Raw genomic sequence first — 17,482 nt, forward strand, 5'->3', positions numbered from 1 at the left:
ATATAGAACTACACTCATGGGAAAGTTATGAGCATTCATGAAAGGAAAAACATTTTTTTTTTATTAAAAAAAAAAAGAGCACACAAGAAGTGCAGTGGCAACCTGAGTACTTGAGATGCCCTGAGTTAAGTACTTACAGAGTATGGATATAATACTGGGCGTGGGATGGATGTCTCTGGATGTACATCTTGGAAAACTCACATACTAAGGTATAGGGAAAAAAGACTTAAGGGGAAATGAGGATATGATGGAGAGACAAAGCTTAATTCCCATATCATGGCCTTCCTATCCCAGACCACAGTGCAGAATATCCATCTGGAATTATTGCTGTTAAGGACACAGTTCCCTACTCCTTTCCCCATAAAGACTTGGGAGGCTTAGTAGCAGTGACATAGTAGCTTCTGTTCCATCTACCATGTCCCTTTAGCTCTGTCTCCTTGGCCCCTGATCACCTAACATTTGTTGATAACCTATTATTGACCCGCACTGTGGCAGACACATTCATATGATCTTATTTGTTATCACAATTCTGGATACAGGTGTAATTAACTCTGTTTTACCAGTGAGAAACAGGGCCCAAGGAATTCAGTGCCTTAAGATAATAAGGTAGTAACTGGTAGAGTCAGGTTGGAACCCAGGTTTCCTGACTCAAGTTAAGGGTCTTGTCTTTTTTTTGGCCAGGTCACCAGGCTTGTGGAATGTTAGTTCCTCAGCCAGGGATTGAACATTGGCTCTCAGCAGTGAAAGCTCAGAGTCCTAACTGCCAGGGAATTCCTTCAGGGTCTCTGTATCCATCAAGGGATGGGGGGTGAGCAAGACCTTAGAAGGGGCAGGGCAGATCTTTGTTTGATGTCAAAAATCTAAGTGAGTTTTGCACTCTACTCCAGCTTATGCCAGTGTTTGTTTTAATATAATAAGAATGTCCTTTCCTCCCTAATCGTTGAGTAAAATTAGCACTCCAGGAAGACGTGCCATGTTTATTCTGCAGCTTCTTATAATAATGGCTAATAATAGCTACCATGTATTGAGCTGTAACTTAATGCCAGGTACTATGATAAGTGTTTTACATAGATTACCCATCTTTACATAGATTTAACCTGTGAGGGAGGAAGTATCAGCCCCACTTTGTGAAGCACCACCCCAGACTGTGCTGTCCCCTCTCCCCCACCACTACCAGGAACATGCTAGGTTGTAGGCAAGAGCCCTTGATTTCAAATGCTGATCCCTCCCTTGCTCAACCTGTTTCAAGCTGGTGGATCCTTGCACTTATATGTGTAACCTGGTGCCTAGTAAGCACTGGCACTCATTAATGGTACCATCTTGGTGGGTATATCAAAGGTGTGAGGTTCCAAACTTCCATCGGGCCAGTTTCCCATCCTCTCCTCCATATGCCTGAGGAGTTGAAGCTGGGGTGGGGAGAGCAGCCCTCTCTGGCCCCCGCCTGCCTGTGCTATCTCAAAGCCCTATCTATCGCCCGCAGTTTGAGCTGCATCTGAGCCCTTTTCCAAAGAGAAGCTCAGTACATCCCTCCCCACCTCCTAGTGACCTTCAGTGACCTCACTCAGCCCTGAGATGCTCCGAACAAGGTGTGAGACTTGACTCCTTCCCAAACCCCAAGCCCCCAGCCATAGTCTCTTGCACTTCCAGGCTGGCTAGTAGGGGGAGAAGGCAATGACACCCTACTCTAGTACTCTGGCCTGGAAAATCCCATGGATGGAGGAGTCTGGTAGGCCGCAGTCCATGGGGTCACTAAGAGTCAGACACAACTGAGCGACTTTGCTTTCACTTTTCACTTTCATGCATTGGAGAAGGAAATGGCAACCCACTCAAGTGTTCTTGCCTGGAGAATCCCAGGGACGGGGGAGCCCGGTGGGCTGCCGTCTATGGGGTTGCACAGAGTCGGACATGACTGAAGTGACTTAGCAGCAGCAGCAGTGGGGATGATCCTGGATGGAAGTGACTGCCTGATTTTTATTTTCATTATTGTTGAATGGGGAAAAACATAAAATAAAACAGACCTGTATTCCCCAGCAGAGAATCCCCATTCTCTCGTAACCCCAATACTTAGCCCTTCATGGAGAATAGAGATAATTCTCAGGAGAATTTTGCTAATTTACGAATGTGCTGCTGGAAACTTAGCCAGCCTGGCCACTCCCCTTGCTAAGGGGCTGGCTGGGTGCAGGAGGCAATGGGCCTGGCAGCCCAGTGAACAAATCCCTGTGAAGCAGGCTGTGTCTTTCCCTGTCTTAACCGGCCATGGCCGCCTCTCCAGAAACCTTCAAGTGAGCGTGAGCCCCACGCTGCCCCCTGCCGGAGCCCTACCCTGCCTGACCTCTCCAAACCTCCTCGTAGGAGGAAATCCAGATGGGCCCAGAGAGGGCCCTCCCACCTTGCAGTGAGTGTTTGGGAGCTCTAGGCTGCCTGCAGCACTGGGGTCTTTGGTTGGGAAAGGCGGGGCAGGAAGGGTGTGGCCCTGGGGACCCCTCCCACACCATCAGTGGCTGGTTGGAGAAATGCCTTTGAGGTCCACCAGTGGCTTGCTGTAGAATCTTAGGCTCTTCACACTTCTCTGGTGGCCCAGTGGTTAAGTATTTGCTTTCCAGTACAAGGGATGTGGGTTTGATCCCTATTTGGGGAAGTAAGATCTGACACCCTGCAGGGCAACTAAGCCTACGTGCTGCAACAAAGACCCCGTGCAGTCAAAAAAGGTTTTTTTAAATTTATTTTTAATTGAAGGATAATTGATTTGCAATATTGTGTTGGTTTCTGCCATACATCAACATGCATCAGCCATAAGTATTCATATGTCCCTTCCCTCCTGGGTCTCCTTCCTATCTCCCGCCCCATCCCACCGCTCTACGTTGTCACAGAGCCCTGGTTTGAGTTCCCTGTGTCACAGCAAATTCCCACTGGCTGTCTGTTTTACATTTGGTAGTGTTTATGTTTCCTGTTACTTTCTCCATTCGTCCCCATCCTCTCCTTCCCCTGCTGTATCCACAAGTCTGTTCTCTATGTCTGCGTCTCCATTGCTGCCCTGCAGATTGGGGTGTGTGTATGTGTTAGTCACTCAGTCGTGTCCGATTCTGTGACCCTATGGACTATAGCCTGTCAGGCTCCTCCGTCCATGAAATTCTCCCAGCAGGAATACTGGAGCGGGTTGCCATTTCCTCCTCCAGAGGTTCATCAGTACCATCTTAAAAATAAATCTTTAAAGGCTCTTCTTGTTCCTGGAGCCTCAAGCCTTCTTGCTTTGATACCCTGGGTGAACTAACTGCGGAACATGCCCAAGGTCACCCTGCAGTACAATCAGAATGAAGACCCGGAGCAGCTGGTCTTTCGTCATTCTCACTCCTGACCATGAGGATGGGTTGCAGTCCACTGGGTAAAACCCTTTGTGCTGGGGGCGACAGTGGAAAGGGTGAGCTGTGAGTGAGAGCCCAGGATTGGCAGGCTCATCCTGCGTCCCTCCTTCCTGAGGATTCAGGGCCTGAGGACAGAAGATCTGCCAGCTTGCAGAACAGGAACAGGGCTGCTGTGGCTTAACCGTGCCATGCTCTTCACCACCAACGCCCCACCACCAAAGCATGGGCGCTTCCTGGATGACCAGCCATGGGTGCAAAGTGGCATCTTCTCCCTAAAACCCCTTCCTTCTCCCGGAGTCTTCATCCAGGTTAATGGCAGGGACACTTACCTGGGTACCAAGTTGGCCACCTGAGGGTCAACCATTGATATGGAGCTCCCTAAGTCAGCTAAGCCCAGAACATTGTCCCTCTGCCCTCCCTTTTCACACGCAAATAGCCCCTGGCTGCTTCACAGGATGGGTCGGATGGGGCTGGGGTGATGGTATGGTGCAGTGGTTAAGGCTGAGGTTCTGGAGTTAAATGAACTTGGGTTTGAAGCTTGTGTTGCTGCTGACTCACTATGCGACCTTGGACAACTCATTTTACTTCTCTGAGCTTTGGTTTCATTTGGGAATGATAGCAATACCTACTAGATAAGGCTGTTAGAATTTAACTGACATGAAGAATTGGAGATGCTTTGCCCGTGCCTGGACTCTGTAGGAGCCTGATCAACGTTAGCTGCTGCTATTAGTTCATCTCCCCCCTCACCACCGACTGACATGTAAACCCTACCATCTGACTTCTCAGCTTAGTGTCTTCGAGTGGCTTTCCATGGTCCATCAGGGCGTGGTACTCGGGGCCCTTCATGAATTCCTTCATTAATTCCTCCCAGCTGCCTCCCATCATGACTTCCACCTCTGCACCCAGTACACACCCTCTATGCTGCAGCCTCAGCTGCTCACACCACTATCCTGCCTTTCCGGTGCCTCTGTGCTTTTGCTTGTCATTTTTTATTCCTCTACTTCAGCCCATGGTTTTGCGTAAAGAACTCCTTTTCATCTTATGACGTCTTCTAAGGGCCCCCTTGTGCCCACTTATTCCTCCACTTACCTAGTTATACTTGCCTGATTGCATTTATTTCACTCTATTAGGACCATTTGTTTGCATGCCTGTCTCTCCTGTGGGACTGTGTCTTCTTTGTACCTTTGTATTCCAGCATCTAGCACAGATCTGATTTGTAGTAGGTGCTCAAAGGAGTTTTGTTACGAAACAAACTCACAGACATAGAGAATGAACAGGCTTGTGGTTGCTGAGGGGCAGGAGGATGGATTGGGAGTTTGGGGTCAGCAGGTGCAAACTCCTACATATAGAATGGATAAAAAACAGTCCTATTGTATAGCCTAGGGAACTATATTCAATACCCTATAATAAACCATAATGGAAAAGAATATGAAAAAGAATGTATATCTATGTATAACTGAATCAGTTTGCTGTGCAGTGGAAATGAGCATAACATTGTAAATCAACTATACTTCAATTAAAAAAAATTATCTATGTTGAATGATAACAAAACAAGCCAACCTCTCTCAAAGGCCCCGAATATGCCAGCAGGTCACTGGACACCTCTGTCTTTGCTCAAGTCCCCAGTTCTCCATTTTTCCTAGACATACACCCCACTCAGGCACACTCACCCTACACACACACACATACATATGCACGTGTATACCCACATGTACACACATACATATGTGCTGCCCCTTCCCCAAGATTTTGCTGTCTCATTAAACTTTAGTCTCTAGATCTGGGCTGCCCTCTGCAGTAGCCCCTAAGCACATGTGGCTCTTGAGCACTTGAAATGGGGCTGATCTTGGGCTTCCCTGGTGGTCCAGCGTCTAAGACTTGGTGCCCCCAATTCAGGTGACCTGGGCTTAATCCCTGGTCCAGGGAACTAGATCCCACATGCCACAACTAAGAGTCTCCATGCTGCAGCTAAAACTTGGAGAAGCCAAATAAATAAATATTTTATAAATAAATAAAGTTATTTAGGCATCATTTAAAAATTGGCTGGTCTGAACTGACATGTGCTGTAAATGTAAAATACACACGACCTTTTTGTCATCCTTCATCTGTATTTTGTATTTGTTCTATAATATATAATCATATAATATAGAAACAATAAATTTTTTTTAAAACAAAAGGGTCCTCAAATATAGATTCACATATAATTGGCACCGTACCACACCATACCACACCGTACTCTTTTTACTCTTTGTACTCTTTGTACTCTTTTTTTATAATTCAGGATATTTTATTGCATCAAGATACAAACAGTATAAAAAGGAAAAAAACAGAATATGAAATATGTGTAATAATTTTATATTGGTTACTGTCGACCATACTTTCTATCTACTGGGTTAACTACAATATCTTACTAAAATCGAGTTAACCTGTTCCTTTTGGCATCTTCTCATGTGTTTACTAGAAAACTGAAAATCACCTATGGGGCCCGGGCTCCCAGGCTCTTTCTGTTGGCCAGCTGGGCTCCAGATCCTTGGGGAGCTGTAGGTCCCTTCTTTCTCCAGGAGGTGGCGATCTCTCTCTGCTTTTGACACCTCCATTCCAGAAAGGTCTGGAAGGTTCCTGAGGAAACTGTGTGCCATGGCAGATACTGAAAACCCTAAAGAAGGACAGGCCCACATTCAGCCTATCTATCCAAAGGAGGCTTCAAAAGAAATCCACAGGAAGTCGAGCTAAGTGTCATCCTCACCAGCAGAAGAATCAACACCTAGCTGATAGAATCCTAGTCTATGTATCTCTCGCTGCCACACATTCAGGGCAATCTCTGTTTTCCAGGGGTTTATAAGCTGCTGGGAGCTTGCCCAGTGAACCTCCTGCACGCAATTCTCCATCTTGGTCTCCATCCCCTGGAGAACCTGCTAGTGACAGATTAAGGTGGGAAACGTCAATTTTTGCTTAGTCACTCAGTCGTGCCCGACCCTTTACAACCCCATGGGCTGTAGCCCGCCAGGCTTCTCTGTTCATGGGATTCTCCAGGCAAGAAGATTGCCATGGGTAGCCATTTCCTCCTCCAGGGGATCTTCCTGACCCAGGGATCGAACCCGCCTCTCCTACATCGGCAGGCGGATTCTTTACCACGGCGCCACCTGGGAAGGCTGGCAAGGTAAATGTGATTAGGCAAAATGTGCTCCGTGCCCGCCGTGCAGGGCAGATCTTAAGTGCAGGGGAAGAATGAGAGAAGGGTGCCACCCTCAAAACCACCAAGAAATGCAACTCTTAAAGTTTCACCAGTGCCTGAACTGAGCGCTGTCTTCCTTGCCTGTCTGGGCCTTTCAGTTGCTCTGGTGGGAACACTGGTGTCTCAGAGGCATCACTGGAGTTTGTCATGGGTCCCACCTTTTGGTCGCCCCCGGGTGATTCCCCGGGGTCCTGCAGTGGGAACCGGGCAGCAGTCACACGGTGGCGGGGAGCAGGTGCGGCCCACCCTGAGCCAGGCCCTCCAGGTGCAGCTGAGCTGCGGTAGGCTCTCTGCTGGGGGTGGGGGGGGACTGGGTGAGGGGAGGCTTCAGGCCCTGGCCGTGCCGGCGGGTCATTATATCTTTCGCCAGTGCCCTCTGCCCCGCGGCTGCCTCTGCCTCTGTCCCCACCCTCCTCCACCCCTCTCTCCTGGAAGGACTCGTCAAGGTCATTGGGGGTGTCCTTGTTAGCAGAATCTGAGCTCCTGTCTTCATGCTTGGCTGCAGGAGATGCTGCTGATTGTCCAGTACTTGGGTTCTGGGATGTGTCCTGATCTGGGGTCTGCTGTCTCCTCACCTTTCTTCCTGTTAATGGCTCATCCTGCGCCCCTCCCCCAACTCCACCCAGAGAGAACATCCCCCAGCTCAGTCCCAGCATCCCTTTGGGGACACACAGCCCCTCAGAATGTCTTTCCTATACTGAGACTCCGATGTCCACTCCGTCGTGTGGACAGCTGTCTGTTCTGGTCATCTCACTGCTACAGAGCATTAGTGGGGTGGGGGCTCAGCTGGCTCAGAGGGAGGCTCTGCTGGGCAGGTGGGCAGTCAGGTCCCATGGCCCTCTGGGGTTCTCCACGTGCCCTTGACATCCTGGTTCCACCGTCATAGAATGTTCTGGAGCAGGAGCCCACCACTGCCAAGGATCTGCCTGGGACCACAGAGCCTGTGGGAGAGACCTGGAGGGCAGCCACAGCTGGTACCAGACGCGTGTAGCCCTGTCTTGTAGGCTGGGAGGCCCCAAAGGAGACCTGGTGGAATAGGTGACAATGGGACCCCTAAAGGGGAGCAATTAGGGAGAAGAAGCGAGAGGTGAGCTGAGTCAGAGACGGGGGAGCCGTGATTGCAGGACCCTGTCAAGGGGGCTGGTGCTGGAGGGAGTCCGTGCCATAGAGACTAGAACCCCATCATCAGGGGCCTGGGACGCAGCCCCCGAGCCAGTGTCCCCACATGGAGACATCTGATGATGTTGACTTTGCATCCCATACCCAGCCTTGTCCTCTTGCCTCTGGTTCTGCAGTTCTGATTAACCACTGAGCAAGTCCTCTAAATGATGGCACGCTCGGGCTGCCAGAGCTGGGAGGACCCTCAGAAACCGGCTTGCCCAGGGGACAGAGCGTGAATGCCTGTGCCAGTCAGCTGGCGCCAGGACACGGATTAGACTGGACCCACGAGGCTTAGCCCCGTGCTCATCCCCCCACACCCTGGGGCCTCAGCCAGCCACTGTAATCCTCCACATCCACGTGCCATCTGAGGTTTCAGCCTCAGCCCGCAGGGACAGGGCTCGGCTCGGTGGGGTGGGGGGGCAGAGCCCTGCTGGCTGCATCTGCCTGCAACGTGGGGGTGGGGCAGGCAGGGGATTAGAAATCTCTGAGATCAACATCACAAGTGTCTGGATTTTTCTGGTTCTGAGGCTGTGGACAGCCCCCGGAGTGGTGGCTCTGAGGGGGGAACATTACAGCTTCTGCAACACAGGAGTCCTGGTAAGTGGAACCCTGGACCCTGGGCTCCCAGAATTTGAGAGCAGGAGTCCCCTGCCTGGGGCTTGGAGATGGGGGCAGAGAAGGAGGCAGAGGGCAGGCAGGGCAACATGCAGCTCCTGGGCGTTGTAAGGGAGGGACGGCCGCCCCTAAGAACTGCGTATCAACAGGGGGTCAGGGAGTGAGAAAGGGGCCCAGGCAGCCTGTGAGCAGGCACAGGGCAGGAGGAATTGATGCCCTAGCGCCCAGACTCCCCCCTCCAGGTCCCCTACAAGACAGGCAAGATGCGTCATCGCCCTGGATGGCCCCTTGGGAGATGAGGACCAGCCCCCTGACCATCACCCCTCTCCAACAGGTGTGGAGGGACCCTCCTCGTCACAGGGGCCACTTCTGAAGCTGGGGACCCCCTGGGTGGCAGCCGCATCCAGGATGTCCATGCTGAGCGTCCATTGCCTGAAGCCCTCGGCTCTGTACCTGACGTCTGGCATCCCAGGGTCCCCAGGCCGCCAGCGGCGCCACACACTCCCCGCCAACGAGTTTCGCTGCCTCACCCCAGAGGACGCTGCCGGCGTGTTTGAGATTGAGCGAGAGGGTGAGCAGCACCCCCGGCCCCCCAGGGTCTGGGACTCTGCTGAACTCTGCCGCCGTTGCCCTTGGGGAGAAGACCCTGGAGTCCCCTGTCCTTGGCGGACGGGCCCCCAGAGTATCTGATGGTGTGTTTCTGTGCGTGTGCAGGAGCACATGTGTGTTTCAGGCGAGTGGGAGGAAGAGCAGCCCTGAATCCTATGCTTCCCAGGGGAGGCTTGGGGACCCGGGGAGCCCACCCAGCATCTGAGAAGATGCTCAGTGGACGGGGGGGTCACCCACTCGTGCTTCCTGATGCAGCTTTCGTCTCTGTCTCCGGCAACTGCCCCCTGAATCTGGGTGAGGTCCGGCACTTCCTGACCCTGTGTCCCGAGCTGTCCCTGGGCTGGTTCGTGGAGGGCCGCCTCGTGGCCTTCATCATCGGCTCCCTGTGGGATGAGGAGAGACTTACTCAGGTGAGGATGGGGTGACCTGCCCTGTCCCGGGAAGGCCTCAGGAAAAGAGGCCACCACTTCCCATGGAGGCAGAAGGTGGGGGAGGAGCGGGAGGCTGGGATGTCTTCCTCCAGATCCAACACAGGAGCTCACGGTGGGTCCTCTCCTGGCAAGACAGCCCAGTCCTTCAGGGCCTCAAGACCCTCATGAAAGGGGCCACAAAGGGGCTGGGGTCATAGCTCCTAATCTGGGTAGAAGGGGGCCTGATTGGAGACTCTCGGGGGCGGCTGCTCCTGGCCCAGCGCGGGTGGTGTTGGGGTGCACAGAGGTGACCCTGACTCGTGTCCGTCTCTCGCCCCAGGAGTCACTGACGCTGCACAGGCCCGGGGGGCGCACCGCCCACCTGCACGTGCTGGCCGTGCACCGCACCTTCCGGCGGCAGGGCAAGGGCTCCGTCCTGCTCTGGCGCTACCTGCACCACGTGGGCGGCCAGCCGGCTGTGCGCCGGGCCGTGCTCATGTGCGAGGACGCGCTGGTGCCCTTCTACCAGAAGTTCGGCTTCCATCCCGCGGGCCCATGTGCCATCGTCGTGGGCTCGCTGACCTTCACGGAGATGCACTGCTCCCTGCGGGGCCACGCCGCCCTGCGCCGGAACAGTGACCGCTGACCCCCCGGGGAGCCCATGGTCAGGGGCTCCTACCCAATCCCCGGTCGGTCCCCTTCTCTGCCCTGCCGTCCCCCTGCTTCGCTTGGTCTGAAGGGAGATGGTGATTCCCAGCGGATGGTGGAGCAGGGGGAATGGGTGAAATAAAGAGAAGGCGGGGCGGCTGCTCCCAGCCCGGGTGCCCTCCTGGGGCACAGTACTTCCGTGTTCTTCTCTGTCCATGCCAGGCCCTGCAGACCCCCTGCATCCAAACTGCGCCCACACGTGCTGGGTTCGTGAACTGGGGACAGTGGGAGGCACCCTGCAGCCTTGCTTCTGCGTCCTCACCAAAGGAGCCCCTATCCCCCCAGACCCAGGGCTATCCCTTCTGGTCCTCATCCCTGGAGTGGGGGCAGCCAGGAGCAGGGAAGGGCAGGGGCCACCTCTCAGCTCCCCCACACCCCAGGTGCCCCGGGTCCTCTGCCCACAGTAACTTCCATCCCATCAGGTGGGGGGGTGAAGGATTGAGGGAAGGTGCCGCGTCCAGCACAATGGGTGAGACAGACCTGAAACGGGGGTGAGCGCGTACTGAAAGGACAGACACATATAGTTTGGCCAGGGGGGAGTCAGGGGGCCCTCCTGCTCTCCATAGCAGGAAGACAAATCGCCTCCTTGCAGCCCGTACTTCTATTGGCAAAAGTCACATGAGATCATTAGGGAATAGCTATACGGGGGAGTTGGATTAGCTCCCTGTAAAGAGGGAGTAAAGTTAAGGCTCTGCTGTTGATCAGGAATATCTTGTTTGTTTCCGTGGGGACGGACGCTGGGGTAGGCAGTGAAGCGGGGCAGAGAGCACGTGCCGCCCCAAGAATGTCTGCTGGGCATGCTTCCTGGGACAATCATGGGGGTGCAGTGTGCCGCACCCTCGAGTCCCAGGGCAGGTTCTGGTCTCTGCTCCCCCAGGCTGCAACAGGGAGGCGTAGTGAATGACCGAGTGCTGCACCCCCACCCCAGCACTGCTTCTGCCCGGCCAGGCCTCCCCTCCACCCAGCGGACCCTGACTCTCCTATGGGGAGGGGCAAGAGGCAGGGGGCCGTGACCAGGCAGGGCTGAGAAAGCGGCGGGAACCCCAGCCTCGTCCCCAGGAGGGGCGCACTCACCGTAGTGGGGAGGGGACCGTACCAGCAGAGCCGGAGGTGGGGGCCGAGCAACAGCCCAGGACCCTGGAAGAAAGGAGCCCACCCCCAGGAGGTGGTCCTGATGGCCGGGCTGTCAGGGCCTGGGCCCCGAGCTGCAGAGACGCACAGCTTCGAGTGTCCCCCAGCCCGGACCTGAGGAAGGGGGGCCTCGGTCTCCCAAGGAGCCCCCCTTCAGGAGCGTCTCCCCTCAGACTCAGCCTCTCCTGGGGGAGGGAGCTACTGGGAGCATGGCCGGCCCCATGGGGTCTCTGGGGTGTGTGCGGGGGTGCTGTGCAGGTCGACAACCCCGTCCAGACACAGTCCCTGTGTCCTCCGCGCTGGGTGGGAGCAGCCGTGCTGGCCCCACTGGGCAGGTGGTCAGTGTAGGTCCAGCTCGTACTTCTCGCAGAAAGTGAGAGTGAAGTCGTTTAGTCATGTCCGACTCTTTGCAACCCCATGGACTGCAGCCTTCCAGGCTCCTCCGTCCATGGGATTTCCCAGGCAAGAGTACTGGAGTGGGTTGCCATTTCCTTCTCCAGGGGATCTTCCTGACTCAGGGATTGAACCTGGGTCTCCCACATTGCAGGCGGACGCTTTACCCTCTAAGCCACCAGGGAAACTCTTCTCGAGGAAGCAGCTGGTGAAGGGTAGGCAGGTGAGGGCCAGGGGTAGACCTGGGGTAGCCTGATGATGAGCAGGGTGGGTGGGGAGGACACAGGGTCACTTCCAGGTCCAATTGGAAGCCTGCGGGGAGGACTGGGCATATCCAGGCTTGAACTCTGGGACCCGAGTCATCCTATGTGTCATCCCCTCCCAGGGTGGGGACCCTAAAGCTGAGAGCCTCGGGGCAGGGGGAGGTGCTGCTGGAGCTGCCAGAACACAGCTGGACTCCTCCCTCCCACCCTTTCTGCAAACATTGAGCACCTACTGTGTGCATGCCCAGGGCGGTAAGCAGGACAGGCAGCCTGCTCCGGGTGGTGCACGTTGGGAGGGACAGACACTGAACAAGCCCACAGCCTGAGGAGGAACTGATCAATAGACTGCTGACTCTTAGGGTCAAGAAGGGTCACACAAGGGTGACTTCATTTGGCCTAACTCATAGCTGTGGGATGTGCTGGCAGGCGGTGGTCAAGGTCACGGAGAGAAAGCAGAGAAGAGGTGGAGTGAGGGGTGGGGTCCCAGCATGGAGGTGACCCTGGAGCATGAATCAGGAGTTTGGCTGTTCCCTCTCATCCGGGGATTAAGGAATCAGCAGTGGGAACCTTGCAGCTGTCACACGGAAGAGAGGGAGCAGGTGGGCCCCGTTTGAGAAGCTCCCTGGGACCCTGACACCAACGCAGCCCTTGCCCAGATCAATGGTCAGCCACCCTGTGCCAGGCCTTCTAGGCGCCCTGAGCTACTGCCAGCTCTGTGCTGGAGGCAGGGTGCAGGGGGTGGGGTGGGGGAGACTCCTCCAGGCCTCGGCCACGCTGGTGGGTCAGTATACCTTTCACCGATGTCCTCTGCCCTGTTGCTCCCTCTGCTTTGTCCCCCGGAGGAGCCCTGGGGCCTCTGGCCCCTACCCGCCCCCAGCAGTCCTGGAAGGACTCCCAGCGGCCATCAGGGCGAAGCTGAGCTCTTCTCTGCACTCTTGGCTGCAGGAGATGCGACTGGCCACTTCTCCTTGGGTTCTGTGATGCTCCCGATTCTGGATCTGCTCGTCTCCTCACCTTTCTTCTGGTTATTGGCTCATCTTGCCCACCCTCGGCCCCGAGAGAACATCCCCCAGCTCAGCCCCCACTTTCCCTGTGGGGACATGCAGCCCCTCAGAACGCCCTTCCCATACTGACACTCCAATGTCCTCTCCTTCGTGAGGACAGCCAAGTCTGTCTGGTCATCTCACTGCTCCAGAGCGTTAGCGCGGTGCGGGCTCAGCTGGGTCAGGTGGGCAGTCAGGTCCCATGGTCCTCTGGGGTTCTCCGTGTGGCCTGGACAACCTGGTTCCACTGTCATAGAATGTTCTGGAGCAGGAGCCCACCACTGCCCAGGATCTGCCTGGGACCACAGAGCCTGTGGGAGAGACCTGACCGGCAGCCACAGCTGGTACCCAGATGTGTGCAGCCCTGCTGTGTAGACTGGGGGCGCCCAGAGGAGATCTGGTGGAATAGGTGACAATGGGACCCCTAAAGGGGAGCAGCTGGGGAGAAGAGGCGAGAGGTGAGCTGAGTCAGAGCTGGGGGAGCCGTGGTCTTGGGACCTTCTCAAGGGGGCTGGTGCTTGAGGGAGTCCGTGCCATAGAGAGTAGAACCCCATCATTAGGGGCCTGGGACGCAGCCCCTGAGCCAGAGTCCCCATTGGACACATCTGATGGCGTTGACTTTGCATCCCGTACCCAGCCTTGTCCTCTCATCTCTACACTGGCGTGATAGTGGTGTCAGCTGTGACTGCCTCACAGGTAGGTGGCCTTTTCTCCTCCTCAGAAGGCCTCTGAACAGCCACGGGCAGTGGAACAGGCACAAGAGATAAGTGTCATGACCAGGGAGGGAAGGCGTGTGGGGTGGGCTTTCCAAGGGCCCAGGGGGCTGAACTGTGGGTCTAGGCCTCTGCGGGAATTCCATTTCACTCCAGGGTCCCTGTGGGGGCCCTCATCATGCCCCCCATTATTCTAGCAGGATCCTCTGGGGAACCTCACATATTCCTAGCAGTTCTGTGGAGTCCTGCCCCAAGGCCACAGAAACAGAGTCCAGAACCACGGTCACCTCCAAAGCAGACTGAACCCTTTTGTAACCATTGCCAAAAGCCGCCCGATAATCACCAGCCAGCTTCCTGACCCCAGACGAGTCAAAAATGTCCACTCCAGTGCTTACCCTATAGCACCCTAACCAATCACCTAATGTCAGCTCTCCAGCAGGAATTTTCTTTGTCTTGAGGCTTTAAAAATTGTCTACTAACCCACAAGAGACCCTGATGCTGGGAAAGATTGAAGGCAAAAGGAGAAGGGGACGACAGAGGAGGAGATGGTCAGATAGCATCACCGACTCAATGAACATCAGTGTGAGCAAACTCCTGGAGATAGTGAAGGACAGGGGAGCCTGGCGTGTTGCAGTCCAGGGGGTCTCAGAGAGTTGGACACGACTTAAGTGACTGGACAGCAACAACAACCCACGAAAAACATCATCTCGCCCTCGAGCATGCCCACTGTTCTAACAGCGTCTCCCAGTCATAAACTCTGTTCTCCCTTCGGTCAACTCTCCCGGGCTGTCAGAAGGTGTCGGCCTGCTGCGCTCTCGTGCCCATGTTATCTCTGCCCTTTGTTCTTACTAAACTCACTCCTTTCTGCAATACTCTGTGTCTGGAAATTCTCTTCCAACCCACGTGCGGACGGCCATAAGTTCCAGCCAGGCAGCCCTTGGTCCGTCTCCACTCTCGCCCTCTGCCACAGACTCCACTGGAAAGAATGGCTGGGGCTACAGAGGTTTGCAACTCCCCTGCTCTGTGCGCACGGCGGGCTGGGTACCTGTGTGGGGTGACCCACATTCTTTCCCCACAGGAAGACAAACAGGTTTCAAAGTCATGACCAAAAGGCTGTTGGGAGAACATGCACTTTGAGTAATGGTTCTGAGCCCAGGCTGCACAGGAGAATCCCCTGGGGAAGGCACCTAGGCCTGGAGTCCCATCCCAGGACTTTAATATCAGAATCTCGGAGGATGAGACAGGTATTGGAACATTTTTAAAGCTCCCATGGGATTCCAATGGGCAGCCAGGCATGAGGACCACGGTTCTGAAGCAGGGAAATCTGGACAGGTGTCAGTCATGGCCGGGGGCATCAAACCAGGGTGTACATTACAGGTTTCCCCCACTGTCGGAAAGTAGGGAGTTCTCATGAAAAGTTTTGTAAGTTGAAAGGGCATAAAGCGAAGAAGCGATTACCACTAAGTTATATGGAAACACTTTTGAGTGTTCCCAGACCCCCAAAATAATCTTCCAAATCATACCAAATAACACATGAAACCTAAAATGACACTAACATAAAGGGAAGGCAGGAATCATAAGATAATCACACAGCGTTTATCAAACAGAAATAATGTACGACAGATAGACTAAGAGGCTAAGAGGTGGTGATGACAGTGGGTTAGGGTCAGTCTTGGTGGTTGCAGAGGAGGAAGGTACCTGAGACTGGGGTGCAGGACAGAGAGGAAAGGTTCATCTAATGACATCTCACCACCGTCTGAATCCATCAGGGCAGGCAAGTCTCTGACAGCTGCGTCTTCTACGTCTGCTTGCCTGAAGTCAAAGGTCAAGGTCGCTGTCTGCGGTACCTGATGTCGCTGATATGGCTGGTGTGGCTGGTGAGGAAGGCTGGGAATAGAACAGTAAGCTTGGCTGCTTAGCTTAACGCATTTTCCTATCATAGAACCCTCAGTAGGCAGTCAATGTGCAAAGCCGCCCTAAACCTACATGCTGTTTCAAAATTAGTCCTATTTTCCTGTTAATCATTGCAGCCCTGGCAATCACAGTGAAAACCTCAGTCAAGGGCTTCTCCAGTTCCTGACGTCTTCCCTTAGGCCTTTTACAATCGCGTTCAGTTTGTTCGCTGCCAAACAATTCCCCAATGCTGTTTTCGATTTTCACCTCTCTTTTTTTCTTTTTTTTTTCAGTTCTACCACTTTATTGCTACCAACCCATCTCCCTCCACCCTCACGCACACATGCTCAGTCATGTAATCCCATGGACCACAGCCCGCCAGGCTCCTCTGTCCATGGATTTTTCCAGGCAAGAATACTGGAGTGGGTTGCCATTTCCTTCTCCAGATTTTCACCTCTTTTCAAGTAACAGTGAAAATCATCTTCAGATTTCTTTTGGTTAGTGAAAACAAGTACTGATGTAAGCCTTTCATAAAAGCGAAATGGCAGAAAGTGGACTTTTGAGAAGAAGGCGATAACTGTATGAGGTTTGGTAGCCAAAGGGTCCAGCCAGCCCAAGGCTCAGATAGCTGCTTCCCTGTGCCCTATGCCTGGTGCAGACCTGCGATTCTCCCCGGCTCCCTCACGGCCCTTTACCGGCCCAGGCTGACCACGTCCCTTCTCATACCTCACAAATGGGGTTGCCAGACAAAATTCAAGACCTCTGGTGAAATTGAAATTTTAGATAAACTCCTTTTTAGTATAAAAATGTTCTACACATCACATGTATGCGTGCATGCTCACTCACTTCAGTTGTGTCCAAATTTTTGTGACCCTGTGGACTGTAGTCTGCCAGGCTCCTCTGTCCACGGGGATTCTCCAGGCAAGAACACTGGAGTGGGTTGCCATGCCCTCCTCCAGGGGATCTTCCCAATCCAGGGATCGAACCCATGTCTCTTAGTCTACTTGCACTGGGAGGCGGGTTCTTTGCCACCAGGCGCCACCTGGGAATCATTCATTCTTTAAAAAGTATTTGTTGTATACCTGGTTCAAATTTCACCAGGTGTCCTGCATTTTTATTTGCTAAATTGGACAGACTTAATGGACATCACCTGAGGCTACTCCCTTGGTTGATGAATTCAATTACAGCCCAGGAAAGGGGGAGGACATATCACTAGCGAGTCTGTTGCTGCTAAGTCACTTCAGTCGTGTCCGACTCTGTGCGACCTCATAGACGGCAGCCCACCAGGCTCCCCCGTCCCTGGATTCTCAAGGCAAGAACACTGGAGTGGGTTGCCATTTCCTTCTCCAATGCATGAAAGTGAAAAGTGAAAGTGAAGTCGCTCAATCGTGTCCGATTCGTAGCAACCCCATGGACTGCAGCCTACCAGGCTCCTCCGTCCATGAGATATTCCAGGCAAGAGTACTGGAGTGGGATGCCATTGCCTTCTCCAACTAGCGAGTCTAGTGGCCTGAAATGCCTCAGTGGGGAATTCCCTGGCAGCCCAGTGGGTAAGACTCTGCGTTTCCACTTCAGGGGGCTTGGGTTCAATACCTGGTCAGGGAATTAAGAACCCGCGTGCTTTGGGGTTAGGCCAAAAAAAAAAAAAAAAAAACACCTCAGCAGATTTTTACTCTGGCTGGTACCAGACACTATTGCTGTCACTCTTGATGTTGATTTCTCTGCAGAGGGCACCCTCATCTTTGTTCCAGGCGCCCCCTCCCTGTAGTGGGGTATTGTCATTTTCCTCCTGTTGACCAGGAGAGAGGCCTCGTGATCAGCCTTCCCTGCCCTTCCCTGCCCACCATGGGGGCCATGCCCCCGTTTAGCTGTGCTTTGTATCCCACTGGTCTTGTTCTCTGAGGATCCATGTGCCTAGATGGGTTTTCCAGAAAGCATAGGCCATA

The 17,482-nt window shown here is 54.0% G+C and overlaps 1 protein-coding gene across 1 annotated transcript; it reads left to right on the plus strand.

Annotated features, from left to right (window-relative positions):
- The first annotated feature begins 8,221 nt into the window (after nucleotides 1-8,221).
- LOC122442155 (serotonin N-acetyltransferase-like) lies at nucleotides 8,222-10,228 on the plus strand. Its single transcript, XM_043469582.1, has 4 exons — nucleotides 8,222-8,355; nucleotides 8,708-8,944; nucleotides 9,238-9,392; nucleotides 9,733-10,228. The coding sequence occupies exons 2-4, from the start codon at nucleotides 8,782-8,784 to the stop codon at nucleotides 10,036-10,038; spliced, it is 624 nt and encodes a 207-aa protein (XP_043325517.1). The 5' UTR covers nucleotides 8,222-8,355; nucleotides 8,708-8,781; the 3' UTR covers nucleotides 10,039-10,228.
- Nucleotides 10,229-17,482: the final 7,254 nt, after the last annotated feature.

This window comes from Cervus canadensis, chromosome 1, assembly GCF_019320065.1.
Source record: "Cervus canadensis isolate Bull #8, Minnesota chromosome 1, ASM1932006v1, whole genome shotgun sequence".
NCBI classification, from domain to species: Eukaryota; Metazoa; Chordata; class Mammalia; order Artiodactyla; family Cervidae; genus Cervus; species Cervus canadensis.